General features: G+C 45.7%; 1 protein-coding gene and 1 long non-coding RNA gene across 3 annotated transcripts; one reads left to right on the top strand and one right to left on the bottom strand.

Moving 5' to 3' along the window:
• The first annotated feature begins 3,017 nt into the window (after positions 1–3,017).
• LOC308477367 lies at positions 3,018–6,171 on the top strand. The gene is made up of 2 exons (XR_013986512.1): positions 3,018–3,150; positions 5,132–6,171. It is a non-coding gene; the product is annotated as an uncharacterized lncRNA (long non-coding RNA).
• Positions 6,172–9,360: 3,189 nt separating this feature from the next.
• Positions 9,361–13,710, bottom strand: FAM241B (family with sequence similarity 241 member B). Of its 2 annotated transcripts, none has more exons than XM_081005874.1 (3): positions 13,585–13,710; positions 11,604–11,730; positions 9,361–11,202 (listed from the first exon to the last, which is right to left on the bottom strand). In XM_081005874.1, exons 2-3 carry the CDS (start codon positions 11,694–11,696, stop codon positions 10,924–10,926), a joined length of 372 nt encoding a protein of 123 aa, XP_080862000.1. In that variant the 5' UTR covers positions 11,697–11,730; positions 13,585–13,710; the 3' UTR covers positions 9,361–10,923. The 2 variants fall into 2 exon arrangements, with proteins under 2 accessions (XP_080862000.1, XP_080862001.1); XM_081005875.1 differs by lacking the exon at positions 13,585–13,710 and adding an exon at positions 13,048–13,578.
• Between the last annotated feature and the right edge of the window lie 209 nt (positions 13,711–13,919).

Raw genomic sequence — 13,919 nt, forward strand, 5'->3', positions numbered from 1 at the left:
GAGCATTCATCCAGAATTACTTGCAGGGCATTTACATCTTTCTATTATTCATTGGTTCATTCTACACTTTCCAGTGCGTTTCACCACCACGTGCCAAACTGCAAAAACTCCTGTGTGTTTGTTTGTGTGTGTGTGCGTGTGTGTGTGTGTGTGTGTGTGTGTGAAAAAGTAGATTTGTTGCACTAGGGCAACGGCATTTTTTCCATTTTAATTGTGCAAACCTGAAACTCTTGCATGTGCTTCAATCCCTTCTGCAAAATACTGAAAGTCTGCAGGCACCCTGTGTAGAAGTGAAGCAAGGAATTGTCTTACACCAAGGGAAATAATTGCTCCGTTCAGTATTGCAGCACTGACTGCAGGAGTTCCAGGCAAGTGTCTCTCCCAGCCCAGCCTGGAAAGACTGGACCTGGGAGCTTTTGCATGCAAAGTGTGTACTCTACCACTCTTCCACCAAGATCCTTGGAGTAGGAGAGGGAATTCAGAAAACTCAGATTCCTGATGAAAAGGACAGGCAGTTTTTAGTGCAATTCTATCCACGCTTTGTGGCATTTGCCTATCATCACAGTTATTAATATATGTATGGAGAAACACCAGGAAAGTGCAATGCTTCGTTGGCCATCCCAGAATTGTTATGGATGTTTCCGTGTAACAAACATGTGATGTGCTGAAGGAGAAGTGGATTTTTCCAAAGGCACAGGAACAAAAAAAGAAAAGAAACACCCACCCGAAGCTTTCTGCTCCTAATTATCTTCTCAAAAACCTCCTCTAATTATTTGGGCCTCCAAAATTATCCTGCTCTTGATGAAAAAGTCATTCAATTCCCAGGAGGAATTCCAGATCACTGACCGCGTGTAAAATTAGGTGGATCTTAATCAGGCAACGGTCCATGTTGGGATCTGCTGAACAGAAAGAGATATTCCTGAGATTTTTTGGTAATAATCCAAATGAGAGCAAAAATAGCTGTAAAGGGAGGGGGAAAAGAAGCTAACAGCCCACTCTTTGGCAATAATTGCTGCCCGGCCTTACAACTGCAACTTCAGGCAGACATTCCAGTGAATCGGATGCTGGCGCAGCCATCAATCTTCCCACCCACCTCACCTCATGCAGGTCGTACGCCTTTGTTCTTCTCTTTAATGTCACATAACCATTAATGCATTTTCCCAGTTCTTCATTGCATCATCAGCATCATTATAAAAAATGAAGAGAGGTTTTTGGGTGGCATTACAGGATTAAAGGGTTTTTTTAATTAGCATGGTGCATAGCTGACATCTTTTGCAAACTTCTAGGAAATTATTGATTGATAGGTTGATTCATTTTTTAGCTTGGCCCTTCAGAGTGATAGGCATCCATCGACTGAACACAGTGGGTGTGCTTCCAGGTTGCCCCCCTCCCTACATGCTACATCTGTCTTCCCTCTTAGCATCAGCAGATGTGGTGGGAATAGAAGGATTTGGGTCTAAGACTGTAGCTTTCTCATATATTCCAGGGCTGTGCTCTGCCAAGGGAAAGGTGAATAAATGGAACAGTATGTTGGCCTCCTCAAAGCAACACTGATGCTTCGTGAAGCTAAGAACTGTCCACCGAGACTCCTTTTTATGGTTAACCTCTCCTTTCTCATTTCCTGCTCTTACTTATTAAAGATGGCAAATTAAACCCTGCATCCTGCTTGGCAGAAAGTTTCACATGACCCTACCCTTGTCATGCCAACAACTACAAGAGTGCTGGATTGAGCCTTAAGTGTAGAAAGAACAGCGACATCTACAAGCTGCTCCACAGTTGCAGGGAAACCACTGGACAACACTATTGTCACTGACTTCAGTTGCTCAGCTCTCCAATCGGGACCAGCCCTGCTTTTAGGCAGAGTGAGGCAGTTGCCTCCTGCGACAAATGTTGATGGGCTGGGAGTAGACAGAGCTGTGTGTGCCTTGCTGCCTTCAGCTGACATGGAGGATGCTGTCCCACTGCCAGTGTCAATGTGAGTCAGTCAGTCTGGTCAGCTTTTGCACATCACCTGTTTGTCGCTTACAGGCAGCCCAGTGGGATTGTGTGTGCCATGAAGGTCCTGATGGGAAAACTGCATAGTGCTGTCAGTCACTGCAAGCTTGTTGTCGCTTCCAATCAATTGATTGGTGCCAACAGCAATCCTCCTTTGCTAAGGAGCAATCAGGAGCACTTGAAAGCTCTTGATGTTTCCTTGACAGCCACATTTCTACCTGTCCTATCTCTGATATTATATATGACATCAGGTGTGGGGCAGGCAGTCATGGTTTGGGAATGGGAATAGCCTCATAGCCAAATTGAGATCCATGACAGATCTAATTGGGCCCAGGACCCAGAAGTTCCCCACCCCTCAGTTAAAGAGATTATATATATATATATATATTTATGTGTACAGTGGTGCCTCGCAAGACGAAAAGAATCCGTTCCGCGAGTCTCTTCGTCTTGCGGGTTTTTTCGTCTTGCGAAGCAAGCCCATTAGAGGTTTAGCGGCTTAGCGCTACAGTATTAGCGACTTAGCCGGCTTAAAGATCAGCTGATAAGCGGCTTAGCCATCAGCTGATAACCGGCTTAGCATCAGCTGTTAAGCGGCTTAAAGATCAGCTGATAAGCGGCTTAGCAGCAGCTGTTAAGCGGCTTAAAGATCAGCTGATAAGCGGCTTAGCATCAGCTGTTAAGCGGCTTAAAGATCAGCTGATAAGCGGCTTAGCCATCAGCTGATAAGCGGTTTAGCGGCTTGGGAAAAAGGGGGGGGGAGGAAAAAAAACCCCGCAGGAACTCGCAAGACATTTTCGTCTTGCGAAGCAAGCACATAGGAAATTCGTTTTGCGAAGCACCTCCAAAACGGAAAACCCTTTCGTCTAGCGGGTTTTCCGTCTTGCGAGGCATTCATCTTGCGGGGCACCACTGTAGTTCTCACTCTCTTTTACTTTGAATTGGTTTGTTTTTTAATTATTCTTGTTTTAAAATGTGAGTCGCATGAAGCATGGTCTCAGGAAGACAGAATATAAATAGTCTAATAAATAAATAAATTTAGGCATCAGCAGAAAACGTGCGTTGATAGAGTTATCTCTCCCTAACAACAGATCCAGTAAAGATGGACTTCACCATAATGAAGGAAAGCTGAAACGGTTTATCATATTTTGGCTGCTTGTACAGTGGTGCCCCTCAAGACGAATGCCTCGCAAGACGGAAAACCCGCTAGACGAAAGGGTTTTCCGTTTTGGAGGTGCTTCGCAAAACGAATTTCCTATGTGCTTACTTCGCAAGACGAAAATGTCTTGCGAGTTCCTGCGGGGTTTTTTCCTTCCCCCCCCCCTTTTTCCCAAGCCGCTAAACCGCTTATCAGCTGATGGCTAAGCCGCTTATCAGCTGATCTTTAAGCCGCTTAACAGCTGATGCTAAGCCGCTTATCAGCTGATCTTTAAGCCGCTTAACAGCTGATGCTAAGCCGCTTATCAGCTGATCTTTAAGCCGCTTAACAGCTGATGCTAAGCCGGTTATCAGCTGATGGCTAAGCCGCTTATCAGCTGATCTTTAAGCCGGCTAAGTCGCTAATACTGTAGCGCTAAGCCGCTAAACCTCTAATGGTCTTGCTTCGCAAGACGAAAAAACCCGCAAGACGAAGAGACTCGCGGAACGGATTCTTTTCGTCTTGCGAGGCACCACTGTAATTTGTTTCTGTAGTTTTTGGATCTGCACACTGTAACAGCACACAGAGTGCATATTAAAATGTTACTTTTCCCCCATACACTTAGAAACACTATGAGTCCTAAAGGAGAGGCTGGATGAATGTTGTGTTTCTGCATAGCACAAAATGGTTTGACTGGCAAGTGATAGTGCATAGCCTGTTTCAGTAACAGGGGAAAAAGAGAGTCAAGGGTCCATCAGATTGTCAGCATACAACTACAGCTGTGCTTTAGAGTCTACAGAAAAAAACACATCTCCAATTTTCAGTGACAGCAATTTGATACAAGGACCAAAAAGTATGTGATGTACTTAATCTCTGTTTAATACTTTGTAATCCAACCCCCCTTTAGCTTCCAGGACAGGACGCTGGCCCTGCTAATAGACAGCTGCCTCAGGCGGTCAATTCTGGGTGTCATGAAAGGGCAGCAAATTGTTGGTTATTGATTATTGTTGTATTGTTACAGCCAGGGAAAAGATAGTTGAAATAGATTGGCAAGGGAGAGACCCAAGTGTCACAAAGCAAGATGTGTATGTTGAGACTGTGGCTTGAGTGGACCCATGTAGGGCTTGGAGCATGCCGTAGGGGTCATGTAACTCGAGTTGTGAGGTGGGTGTATTCTCAGTTTGTGAGAATACTCCATATAGGTAAATTCACTCCCAATTTGACTTGGGTTCAGAGTAACTGCTGACCTCCTCCATGCTGAGCAGAAGGCAGCAGCAAGGGCAGTAGCAGTTGAGCCCCTGGATCCTATTCTTCCCCTTTCCCCACAACTTTTAGCAGCTGCAACCAAAGAAAGGCTTCTGACACAGCGCCTGAAATGGCAACCTGCCTTGGGCATACGAGACTGAGGATGCAGCTTGTTTAAAAACTAACAAAGCCCTAAATTGCATTTACTGCAATGTTTTGCTAATCTAGACATACATACATCAGGGAAAGAGGAGTAGACTGCTCATTCAGAATTGACATCAAGACGACATTCAAGGACAACTTGACAGTTCTGCTTCCTCCTCTATAGTTGCTTCCTCAGGGAGTCCTAGAGGGATAAGCATGAGTCCGTGTGCCACTTGTATTGGCTACAGCATTGGCAGAGTTCTTGCTCACTTATACTGGACTGGCATTTGGAGCATAGTCCAAATCCTAAAATACCATGCAGCTTTCTCTTAATTTTTATTTTTATATATATTTTTATCTTCTCTTTCAAAATTGCTCAGTAATCTTCTATTCTTGGCCATGGCGGGGGGGGGGGGTGTCAACTAAGGCATATTCAGCATAGACCTATTACAATCAATGTTAAGTAAGTTGAGCCCATTGATTTCAACAGGGAAGAAGGTGGTTTCTGCAAGTGCTTTAGAGGGAAGTGAGGGGCAGATGAGGGTCATCCACTTGGGAAGGTAGCCCATCTAAGAGAAGGAAAACTAATCCTAAACCTCCTCCGCCTTGCAGGATATCTTTGGGAGAAGAAAAAGCTAAGGAATAAGACTGTTGGATGGTGCCTTGTACGCCTCCTTCCGGCAATTCCTGCAGCCAAGCTGGTGCCTAACATATTGCTCGTTTTTCCTTTGGACCACATCTTGTCATCTGGGCAGCCCAGGACCTCCATACACACTGCCCAGGCTTGTGCCCCAAGGAGGTCACTTTGGTGATGATAACGCAGTGGTTTGACTTCATCCCCAGAGACAGGCTCCATCATCTCTCGAGGCAGACGGATGCCAACAACAACAACTAACAGGGAGGGAAGAGGCACTTGCCCTCCTCTCCTTCTGTCCATGAATTGGGTAAAACAAGCCTGATTTCACCTTGCAAACATAGCTGGAATTAAAAGGCTTTTCCCACATAGGACTGCACTGAAAGGCGACTGGCTTCCATTTCACATTTGCAAATGTAATTCATTCCCCTTCTGAGCTCTCTTTTCTTCCTATGAAGTCGTTTCTTCTCTCATCCACAGGAGCAAGTTAACAGGGGGTCAGTGCCATCTAGTGGAGATAACAGGAAAACACAAACTTGCCCCTCCTCGGCTCACATGGATTTAAAATTAATTGGTTGGTTGCTAGTTGGTTGCTTCTCAGGGATGGGTGAACTTCCTCAGCCAGAGACTGTAATTTGCTCAACCAGCAAGGAATTCAGTGTTACAGTTTTGGGCAAAGATTCTCTGGTATTTCAAGATGCAAAGATACACAGAAGCACACTATGGCAGAAAAAACATTAAGCTGCACAATATCCACCAGGTGGCACACCTAAAGTACTTGGGCAAAAGACCTGCTACTTTTTTTCCTGGGTACTGCCAGATATATAGATGAGTTACACTAAATTTACAAATTAATTTGCCCCCTCAGTGGTTATTTTCACAGCACTCCAATAATTATGGGCCCTGATTTGTTGTTTTGCCTTTCATTCTCTGCACTAAGGATCAATACCAGTTGTTTTATAATAGCATGTCATTCATTAATGACTTGGGACAGGAATGCACTTTATAAAATACATTTTTTAAAAATTAAACAATTACATGTGGGACCTGTGACATTGCCTTGTGGAGTGCTCTCCTTCAGGGTTTCAGGCAGGGAACCATGTCCATTTTCAGGATACTCCATTCCATTTCCCCTCCTTCTCCAGCTGTGATCCCCAGCCCCTCTGCTACCAACACACTCAGTTTTCTGTACATACATACCTAGTGCTGGTAAAGGTTTATTCCCCCTTCAACCCACTTTTTATTCCCTAAACAGCTCCATGAGTTTGACTGGTTTCAGAAACAGCAACTGATCCAGGGCTGCTCTGAATTCTTAAAGCGAAACCCACAGTAAGTTAATGTTGGGAAGCCTTTTAGAAAATACCAAGTTTGTTATTTTCAGACAACCAGGAGATAATAGATGCCACATTTTCTTATGGCAACTGGAGATCAAGAATGTACGTTGCTAAGTCTGGTACCTGTACACAGCAGTAGGGAAAACCAGATTGTTCAGAATCAAGTATATGAAGAGTGCCACTTTCACATGCCACCTTCCCAGTCTCCTGCAACATGCCCTTTGGGAGCAACCTCAGGAGTTGTCGCATGCAAGGAGGGGGAAACGCTTATTTGCAAAGACCTACCGTGCCATGTTTTGTTTTACTCATTATTAGGGTGGGTGGAGAAGTGGAGAAACCATGCAGCAGCCATACATCTGAGACCCACTAGTCGATAGCCACATTTCCAGGAACTATCATTTTAGTTTTTTAAGAAATCAGCATGTTTCCCATGTTACAAGAATGGGTGGTGCAGTAATGTAAGTTTAACTCTCTCAGAGAGAGAGGAAGCATCCTTCACATCACCTGTGAAAACACTCAGAGAGACTCTCACATCCTGGGCTTTCCAAACCCAACACTTTAGGACTCACAAAGCCATGTTTGATCAATATAGTGGCTGAAGTGTAAACATGCACTCATGAAAACCAGCCAGTTGGAAGTGACACTTTAAACCCCTTCTTGGCAGAGCACTGCTCGCTCTCTGCATCTCTTGAACTTTTCAGAATGATGCTCTCTTTTGAGTCCCGCACGTACAAAGCTGGGCTGAGTGTTTCCCTCCCTCCCTCAGCCTTGCTTTGTGTGACTGATGGATGGCCTGAGGGGTTTCCCTCCGCAACCCATTCCTCGAGCCCCCCACCCCACCCCACATGCCTGAATGGCTTATTAGGGAGCCCCTTTGTGGTGTAATTGGATTTCTCCCCTTGTTAGTTTGAAATGAAAATGTCATCTTGATCGAGGGAGGAGCCCATTCAACTCAAATTAAAGCCGGTCATCTCTTCAGTGAGCTGTGAAGCTATTCATGCTGCAGCAAGCAGCTGCAACTGGAGGCGCTCTCGACAATGCCTCAGAAGTGCTCTCCAACCCCAGCTCCCTCCCCACAACACACCCCACCACACACAACTGGTCCGCTTCTGTGGTGTGACACACATATTTTGGCCAGCCCAAACAGCACATGTTAGTCAGGAAAGCTGAAAGCTCAAGGTCCCAAGGAAACAGAAATGTCAGGAACCGGGTTTGAAGTGGAGAATCTTAGGGATCCCTAGGTGAATGAGCCATCACAACTGGCCTGGTGTCAGCAGCTGCCAGGGCCCCAGCAGGACCACAGAACCCAGATGGCTGGGTCCGCATGTCACCATTTATATTTCTCCACAATGCCCTGGGCACTGTGACACACATTAAATAGCAGCTTCCCTACCACCAGGTGAGCCCACGGTCTGTGAAGCTCACCCATGCAGATAGTACCATGTCAAGGTATTAGTAATGGGTTTACAAAATGGCCTCCAAAACCCAAGTATCAAGGGAGCCTGGAAGCAGGCCATTCTGGGACAGGGAGTGGGACTGTAGCCTCATCACCTACCAGGCCCAGCCTGGCCTCCTGCCGCCGCCATTTACCACTCCAGACACAGGCAAATACATGGCAAATACCCTCAAGGAGCCAGGCTCGGCCCTCAAGTCTGAGCAGACATGTTTCAAATACAACATATCATGGGAACATGGTTATTTAAAGAGATTAGGATTGAAGATTAATGCACCCGGAGGACAGGCCACCCACCCCCCTTCCACTTAAACCCATTGTTCTGTTATTGTAGGGAGCATCACCTCTACAGCAAGCACAGGAGCAAGCTGCTAACAGGATTAGTTCTGTTACTTGAACTCACAATAGTGGCTGCCAGCACTGAAGGACCACCTCTGACAGGGGGTTCCCTCAAAAATTCAGACAATCCACGAATGCGGGTGAATAAAAGCCAAGTGAGAGAACAATACTGGGGGGGGGGGGTCCACAGATTATTGCGGGTCAGCTTCCCAACCCAGTAGTTAGTGATATAGATGTTTCCTGTGTTTTTAATATGTTGTTGGAAGCCGCCCAGAGTGGCTGGGGCAACCCAGTCATGCCAAGCATATAAATAATAGAATCATTCTCATCATCCTCATCATAGCAATCAAGACCCCAGAAGTTGTTGCGGCCACATCCTGTGAGCTCCTAACTCACACATTAAAACTGCTTATGAGCACGGAGAGGCTGAGCATCTCCCCATGTACTTCTCCAAGCTTGTCTCTTCAGCCCCTGGGTGAGCAGAACCAGTGGCGTGGCTCTTTGGATCCCAGCCAGCACTGCCACCTGCTATTTGATACATCTGCTAAACAAGTGAGTGACTGAAAAGCTGGAAGCGATGCTACCTTACTAACCTGAACAAGCAAAGTTTCCTCGTTTGCATTTGTTTAAAATTACAGAATATGCTGAGGCTTAAGAACGGACAAATGTTTGTGAACCATTTTGGGGGGCTTTTTGGCTGAAAGGCACCCCAAAAATAAATTCTAACCCATTCACAGCCTGTCCTGTTCAGATCTGTCCTTCATCTAGACAAGGCAAAACAACTTCCAAAAGCAAATACGAGGTATTTTTGTTTATATCAGCTTATAGCAGCCACTGTCAAGCTGTTGGTGTATCTTCAGATGGGAGGGCTTAGTCATTTGAGTGTTCAAAGTGTTGTGGACGTTATATTTCTACAGCTTAATGTAATACTTTTGGTTTTAAACATGTTGCAACTTGCCTTACGTCCACAGGATAAATCTGAAATATAAGTTATGTCGATAGCCAGTTTTTCATTTAAGCTTGCAGCATTCATTATTAGCAGCCCAAGATCAAACACATAAAGGAATGGAAGCCACAGCCATTTGGAAAGGAACAAAAGATGTGTATTAAGGAACAGTTTGCAACTAGTATTACAAAGAGTTGAGGGAGGTGGTTACAAAGCTTTCCTTTGCTTGGATTAGATTCCTCCACTCCTGTTTTCAAGAGGAGGCCACCACTAGCAGGGGAAAAATTGTGGGTGGGTGGGGAGTTCTCCCACCAGGTCATTTTGCAAGGACGCAGAAATGTCCATTCACGTAAATTAACAGACGTGAGAACCACGTTACACATGCCCACTGCACACTCACCTAGTAAGGCTCCCCCACTGCAACACACACAAACCACACACACACATTATGAGACAATGGATGGTTTCATGCTTAAGGCAGACCCCAAGTGAGCACCCCGGGAGCCATCACTCACACAGAGGCAACCATTCATCAGCACTGTTGCCTCCAGCATGGGGACTGTATATGCGACAATGCAAAGTACAGAGGCCACACATACAGCTCCCAACATGGAAAATAATTCTCAGAATTGCCCTTCCTCATGTACGCTGATTAGCTACAGAGTGGCCTCCTATCAACTATGCAAAGTGTGGTTCCATGATCGACATTTCCACACAAACCCAAGCTTCTCTCCATTTGGAGATGGTATTTTAATCCTGTGACTGACCTGAGTTAAGAAGCTTGGTTTTCAATCAATCTTCATGCACATGCCTGTCTTTAAAAGACCTGGACACACATCTCAGAAGTGATAGGTGTTATACCTATATAACTTGCTTTAAACCAGGGATGTGGGGCCTGTGTCTTCCCCTCCAACCAAAGGAAGCAAAGGCTCAAGGTCGGATCGTGACCAAGAGTGCCAAACCAAACCCAATCCATTTTACGACTCCCAGATTATTAGTGTAATGCAGCCTTGTACAACCTGGTGCACTCCAGATGTTGCCAGATGCCACCTCGAATCATTCCCAAACTGCATGGCCAATAGCTAGGGATTGTGGGAGTTGTAGTCCATCTGAACCTGAAGGGCCACACATTTCCCACCTCTGCTTTAAACCTTCTCAGTTATCATGTTACCTACCTCCTCTCTAAGGGCAATAAACAATGCCTACTTAGTCATCTCATAACACTGCCTTTTACATACGAGGTTCATTAAGCGCTTTTGTTGAGAACAAATGAGAGATCCACCTGCTGCCTTTTCACCCCTTCAGTCAAAAAACTAAGCTTCAACCAACAACCCTGAGATTGCCTCCACACCCAACTGCTACAATCTGAGCAGCACAACGAGAAAAAATGTAGTGAGCCTTGTGCCACTGAAATAAAGTAATTTTTCACACTTCCGCAGGAAGCCAACTGAAGTAGAAAAAACTGTACCCTCACAAACTCACACTCCATATACTGCCTCCCCCCACAACTCATTTCTGTTCCCTACAAAATCTATTTACATAACATTTTGAGGGTGGGAGCCCATATGGGCACACATACACACAACGGGGGCACATTTGACCCCCCCACACACTCTCTAACATGCGCTCACACACCGGATAAGGAAATGTGGTTCTCCATCCGCCAAGCAGCAGTCATGGCTTGTAGAGAAGTCCCTGTCATCGCTGGCTTAAGTGAGAGACAACGTAGATGAGGCCCACCAAGAGTAGGCCACGCACGCCAACCATCATGAGAAGGAGCAGCAGCAGGATGGACATGACTGGCTCCACCACCTGGTTTCCAAGGTTCCACGTGAGGAATCCCATGTTCACCAACTGTTGATTGATGTCTGAAAGCAGTGAGCGCTCCCCTGGCCTTGCTGCATCCTGAGGCGGCGGCGGCTGCTGTTGGCGGTAGTGCTGTTGTGGAGCAGGGCCTGCGTTCATGTTGGAAAAACCCTGCGGAGGAACCCCAGAGAAACAGAGTGAATTCATGGCGCCAGATCCAGTTTGACAGATACAGTAAAAGTCATAAAGAGCCAGAAATGCAGCCATTTGGGTGGTTCATAGATTCCAAAGAGCAGGTACTACCATAGAGAGAGTTTTGAGAAATGAGGAAACTACAGAAAAACTTACAGCCCTCTTCGGTGAGCATATTCCACAATGTTTAAAAATATTTTTAATTTCTACTTCATCCTTAAAAATAGTGCAAGGCATTAAAATGCACCAGAAAACTTAATTTTTTAAAAAAACCAACATGGTTTAAGAAACAGTAAGCCTGCAATCCTATCTATGACAGCTGGACTTAAGATGCCAATTCCCAGCAAAACTGAAACACCACATAAAGGTCTTCTCCTCACCGGCCGAGAGGAGGTTCCTCTGTTCTGAGTGCTCTGCCGCACTCGAGGGTCATCGTCTTGTACGATGTCGCCGTTGGCCAAAATCCGCACCATCTTTAAGGGTTGTGTGGTGTTTGTTTTGCCACCCCTGTTAACATAAAAAAGAAAAGAGTTTTGAACAAGCTCCAACTGTTGTCTTAGGGAAAGGAGTGCAGTTTAGAGAAGCTAGGACATATCAAATTAATATACATGAAGGCAGTGCTTTATTTCTAAAAAAAATAAAAATGTTTAGGGGTTCTCTTATTTTCCTACTCATATTGAAATACTACCCCTCAATGAGGCCAAACTTAGATTCACAAAATGTTTAGGGGTATGCGTACCCCCAGAAAAAAGCACTGCATGAAGGCACATTTTTATACTCTCTATTAGTTGCTCCACAATTAATACTGACCCCCCCCCCCTCTTTTCATGGTCACAATGGCTAGTGCAGATTGGAATACTTATCACACTTTTCACACAATCCTAAACGGTACGCAACAAAAATCTATTCCATGGATCATTCATATAGAAACACTGGGGGGGGGGGGACAAATTACCAAAAAAACCCCAACCAGACAAGCCCTTTGACTAGCAAGAAGAAAGGCTGACTCACACACTCCTGTACAGTAGAGCCATCATCATCCAGTTAAAGTGGATTAATCACAGGACTCTTTAATCGATTAAGTTGGCACACACACCGTAAGAATGAAAATGAAAAGCATGCTTTGCTTTTAGATGATGCATGCATTTGTCGCAAGACACCATCTTGGAAAAATTAATCCCTCCTAGCTGAGAGAGAAGAACAATTAATCACAGTCCATTTCAAGCAGTGACCCTAGGCACAGTCAGCAGGGAGCAAGTCCCATTGAATTCAATGGGGCTAACTTCAGACTAAGCAGGGATAGGACTGCACAGTTGATGAGTCAGAAGACTTTTAATCGTTTAATCCAATTAACTGACAAATGGCTGCAGCCTGATATCTAAACAGAAAGGTGAAAGTCTGTCTCTAATTCCTTGGACGATTAACAGAAATCACAAAGGGCAGATTTTAGAGAAAGCTCCACACATTTGATTAGACCCCAGGGCTGCATCTGAATATAGATTTCTAAGCACTCAAACAAACCTGGGAAACAGTCCCATAAAAGCAATTATGCCATGGTGCAAGACAGTCTGATGCTGGTGACCTGACTACAGTCAGGAGGACCATTACAGATTGATGGCCCATGCATATCTTTTATTTTTGTTATTCTATTTATCAGGCACCGCCTTTCACCAGAGGCAACTTAAGGCAGCTTCACAAAAGCACAACATAATGTACTTCAGGAGTGAGATGAACATCCAAGTTCCCCTAAAAAACACTCAGGCAGATTCACACAGTATTAAGCCATAAGCTAAAAAAATCCCCAGACCCGTTAAAATTTCTCACCTACAGCTTGAATTCACCAGGTAGCCTTAGACACGCTACTTCTCTGTCAGGCTCAGCTCTACAGTTGCAATATTGACCTACCTCGCATGGGTAAGAGTTAACAAGCAAGCAGAAAACACAGGTAGCAGGATTAAGGGACTCACTGCTACGAGTTATGATAACAGAGCTTAGTTTTTTTTAAAAAAATGTGAGGTGCCCTAGAATGCCCAGCCTCGCCTTGGGAGGAAAGCCACCCCTTCTGACAAGGAAACGGGCACTCTGCACATGCTCGCGAAGCGCTGCTTATTATTGCAGCTGCTCCAGGGCAGACACCCAAACCCCCTCGGATAAAGGGACCAACTTCCCACGCTGCATTTGGCTCAAACAAAATCCTGGCAGGTAACTCTGCCCTGCTTTAACCAAGGGGATCCGCATTTCTTCGGCTGCATCTTAGGATTCTGCGTTTCTAACAGAGCTGCCCTTTCAGAGGATAAAGCAAAAAAAAAATTGGCGGCGGGGTGGGAGGGCTGAAGGAGCAGTTAGAGATGCACCACTCGCCTCTTTTCTCCCGCTCCGGCTGGTGCAAAACGTCTCCGGCTGCTGCTCCTCCAGCTGCTTCCTCTCGACTGTGACACATCTGAAGCTTGGCAACTTCCTACAGGCTGTCGGCGCCGGAAGTTGCAAGCAGGCGAGGGAAGGGAGAGGCGCAAAGCAAGATCCTGCGGTTAGAAGCGTTTGCAAAACCTGAGCAGCCCCCTCCTCAGGCGCCCTCCGTGAACTGCAGGTTGCTTGACGGCAAGAGAGCTCGCGCTGGCGGACGGAAGGAAGTTCTGCTGGACCAGGGCCTTCCAGATGTTTTGGCTGCGGCTGGTGGGAGGGCCAGCCGACCTCGG

This window comes from Podarcis pityusensis (assembly GCF_964106645.2).
Source record: "Podarcis pityusensis genome assembly, chromosome: 5".
NCBI classification, from domain to species: Eukaryota; Metazoa; Chordata; class Lepidosauria; order Squamata; family Lacertidae; genus Podarcis; species Podarcis pityusensis.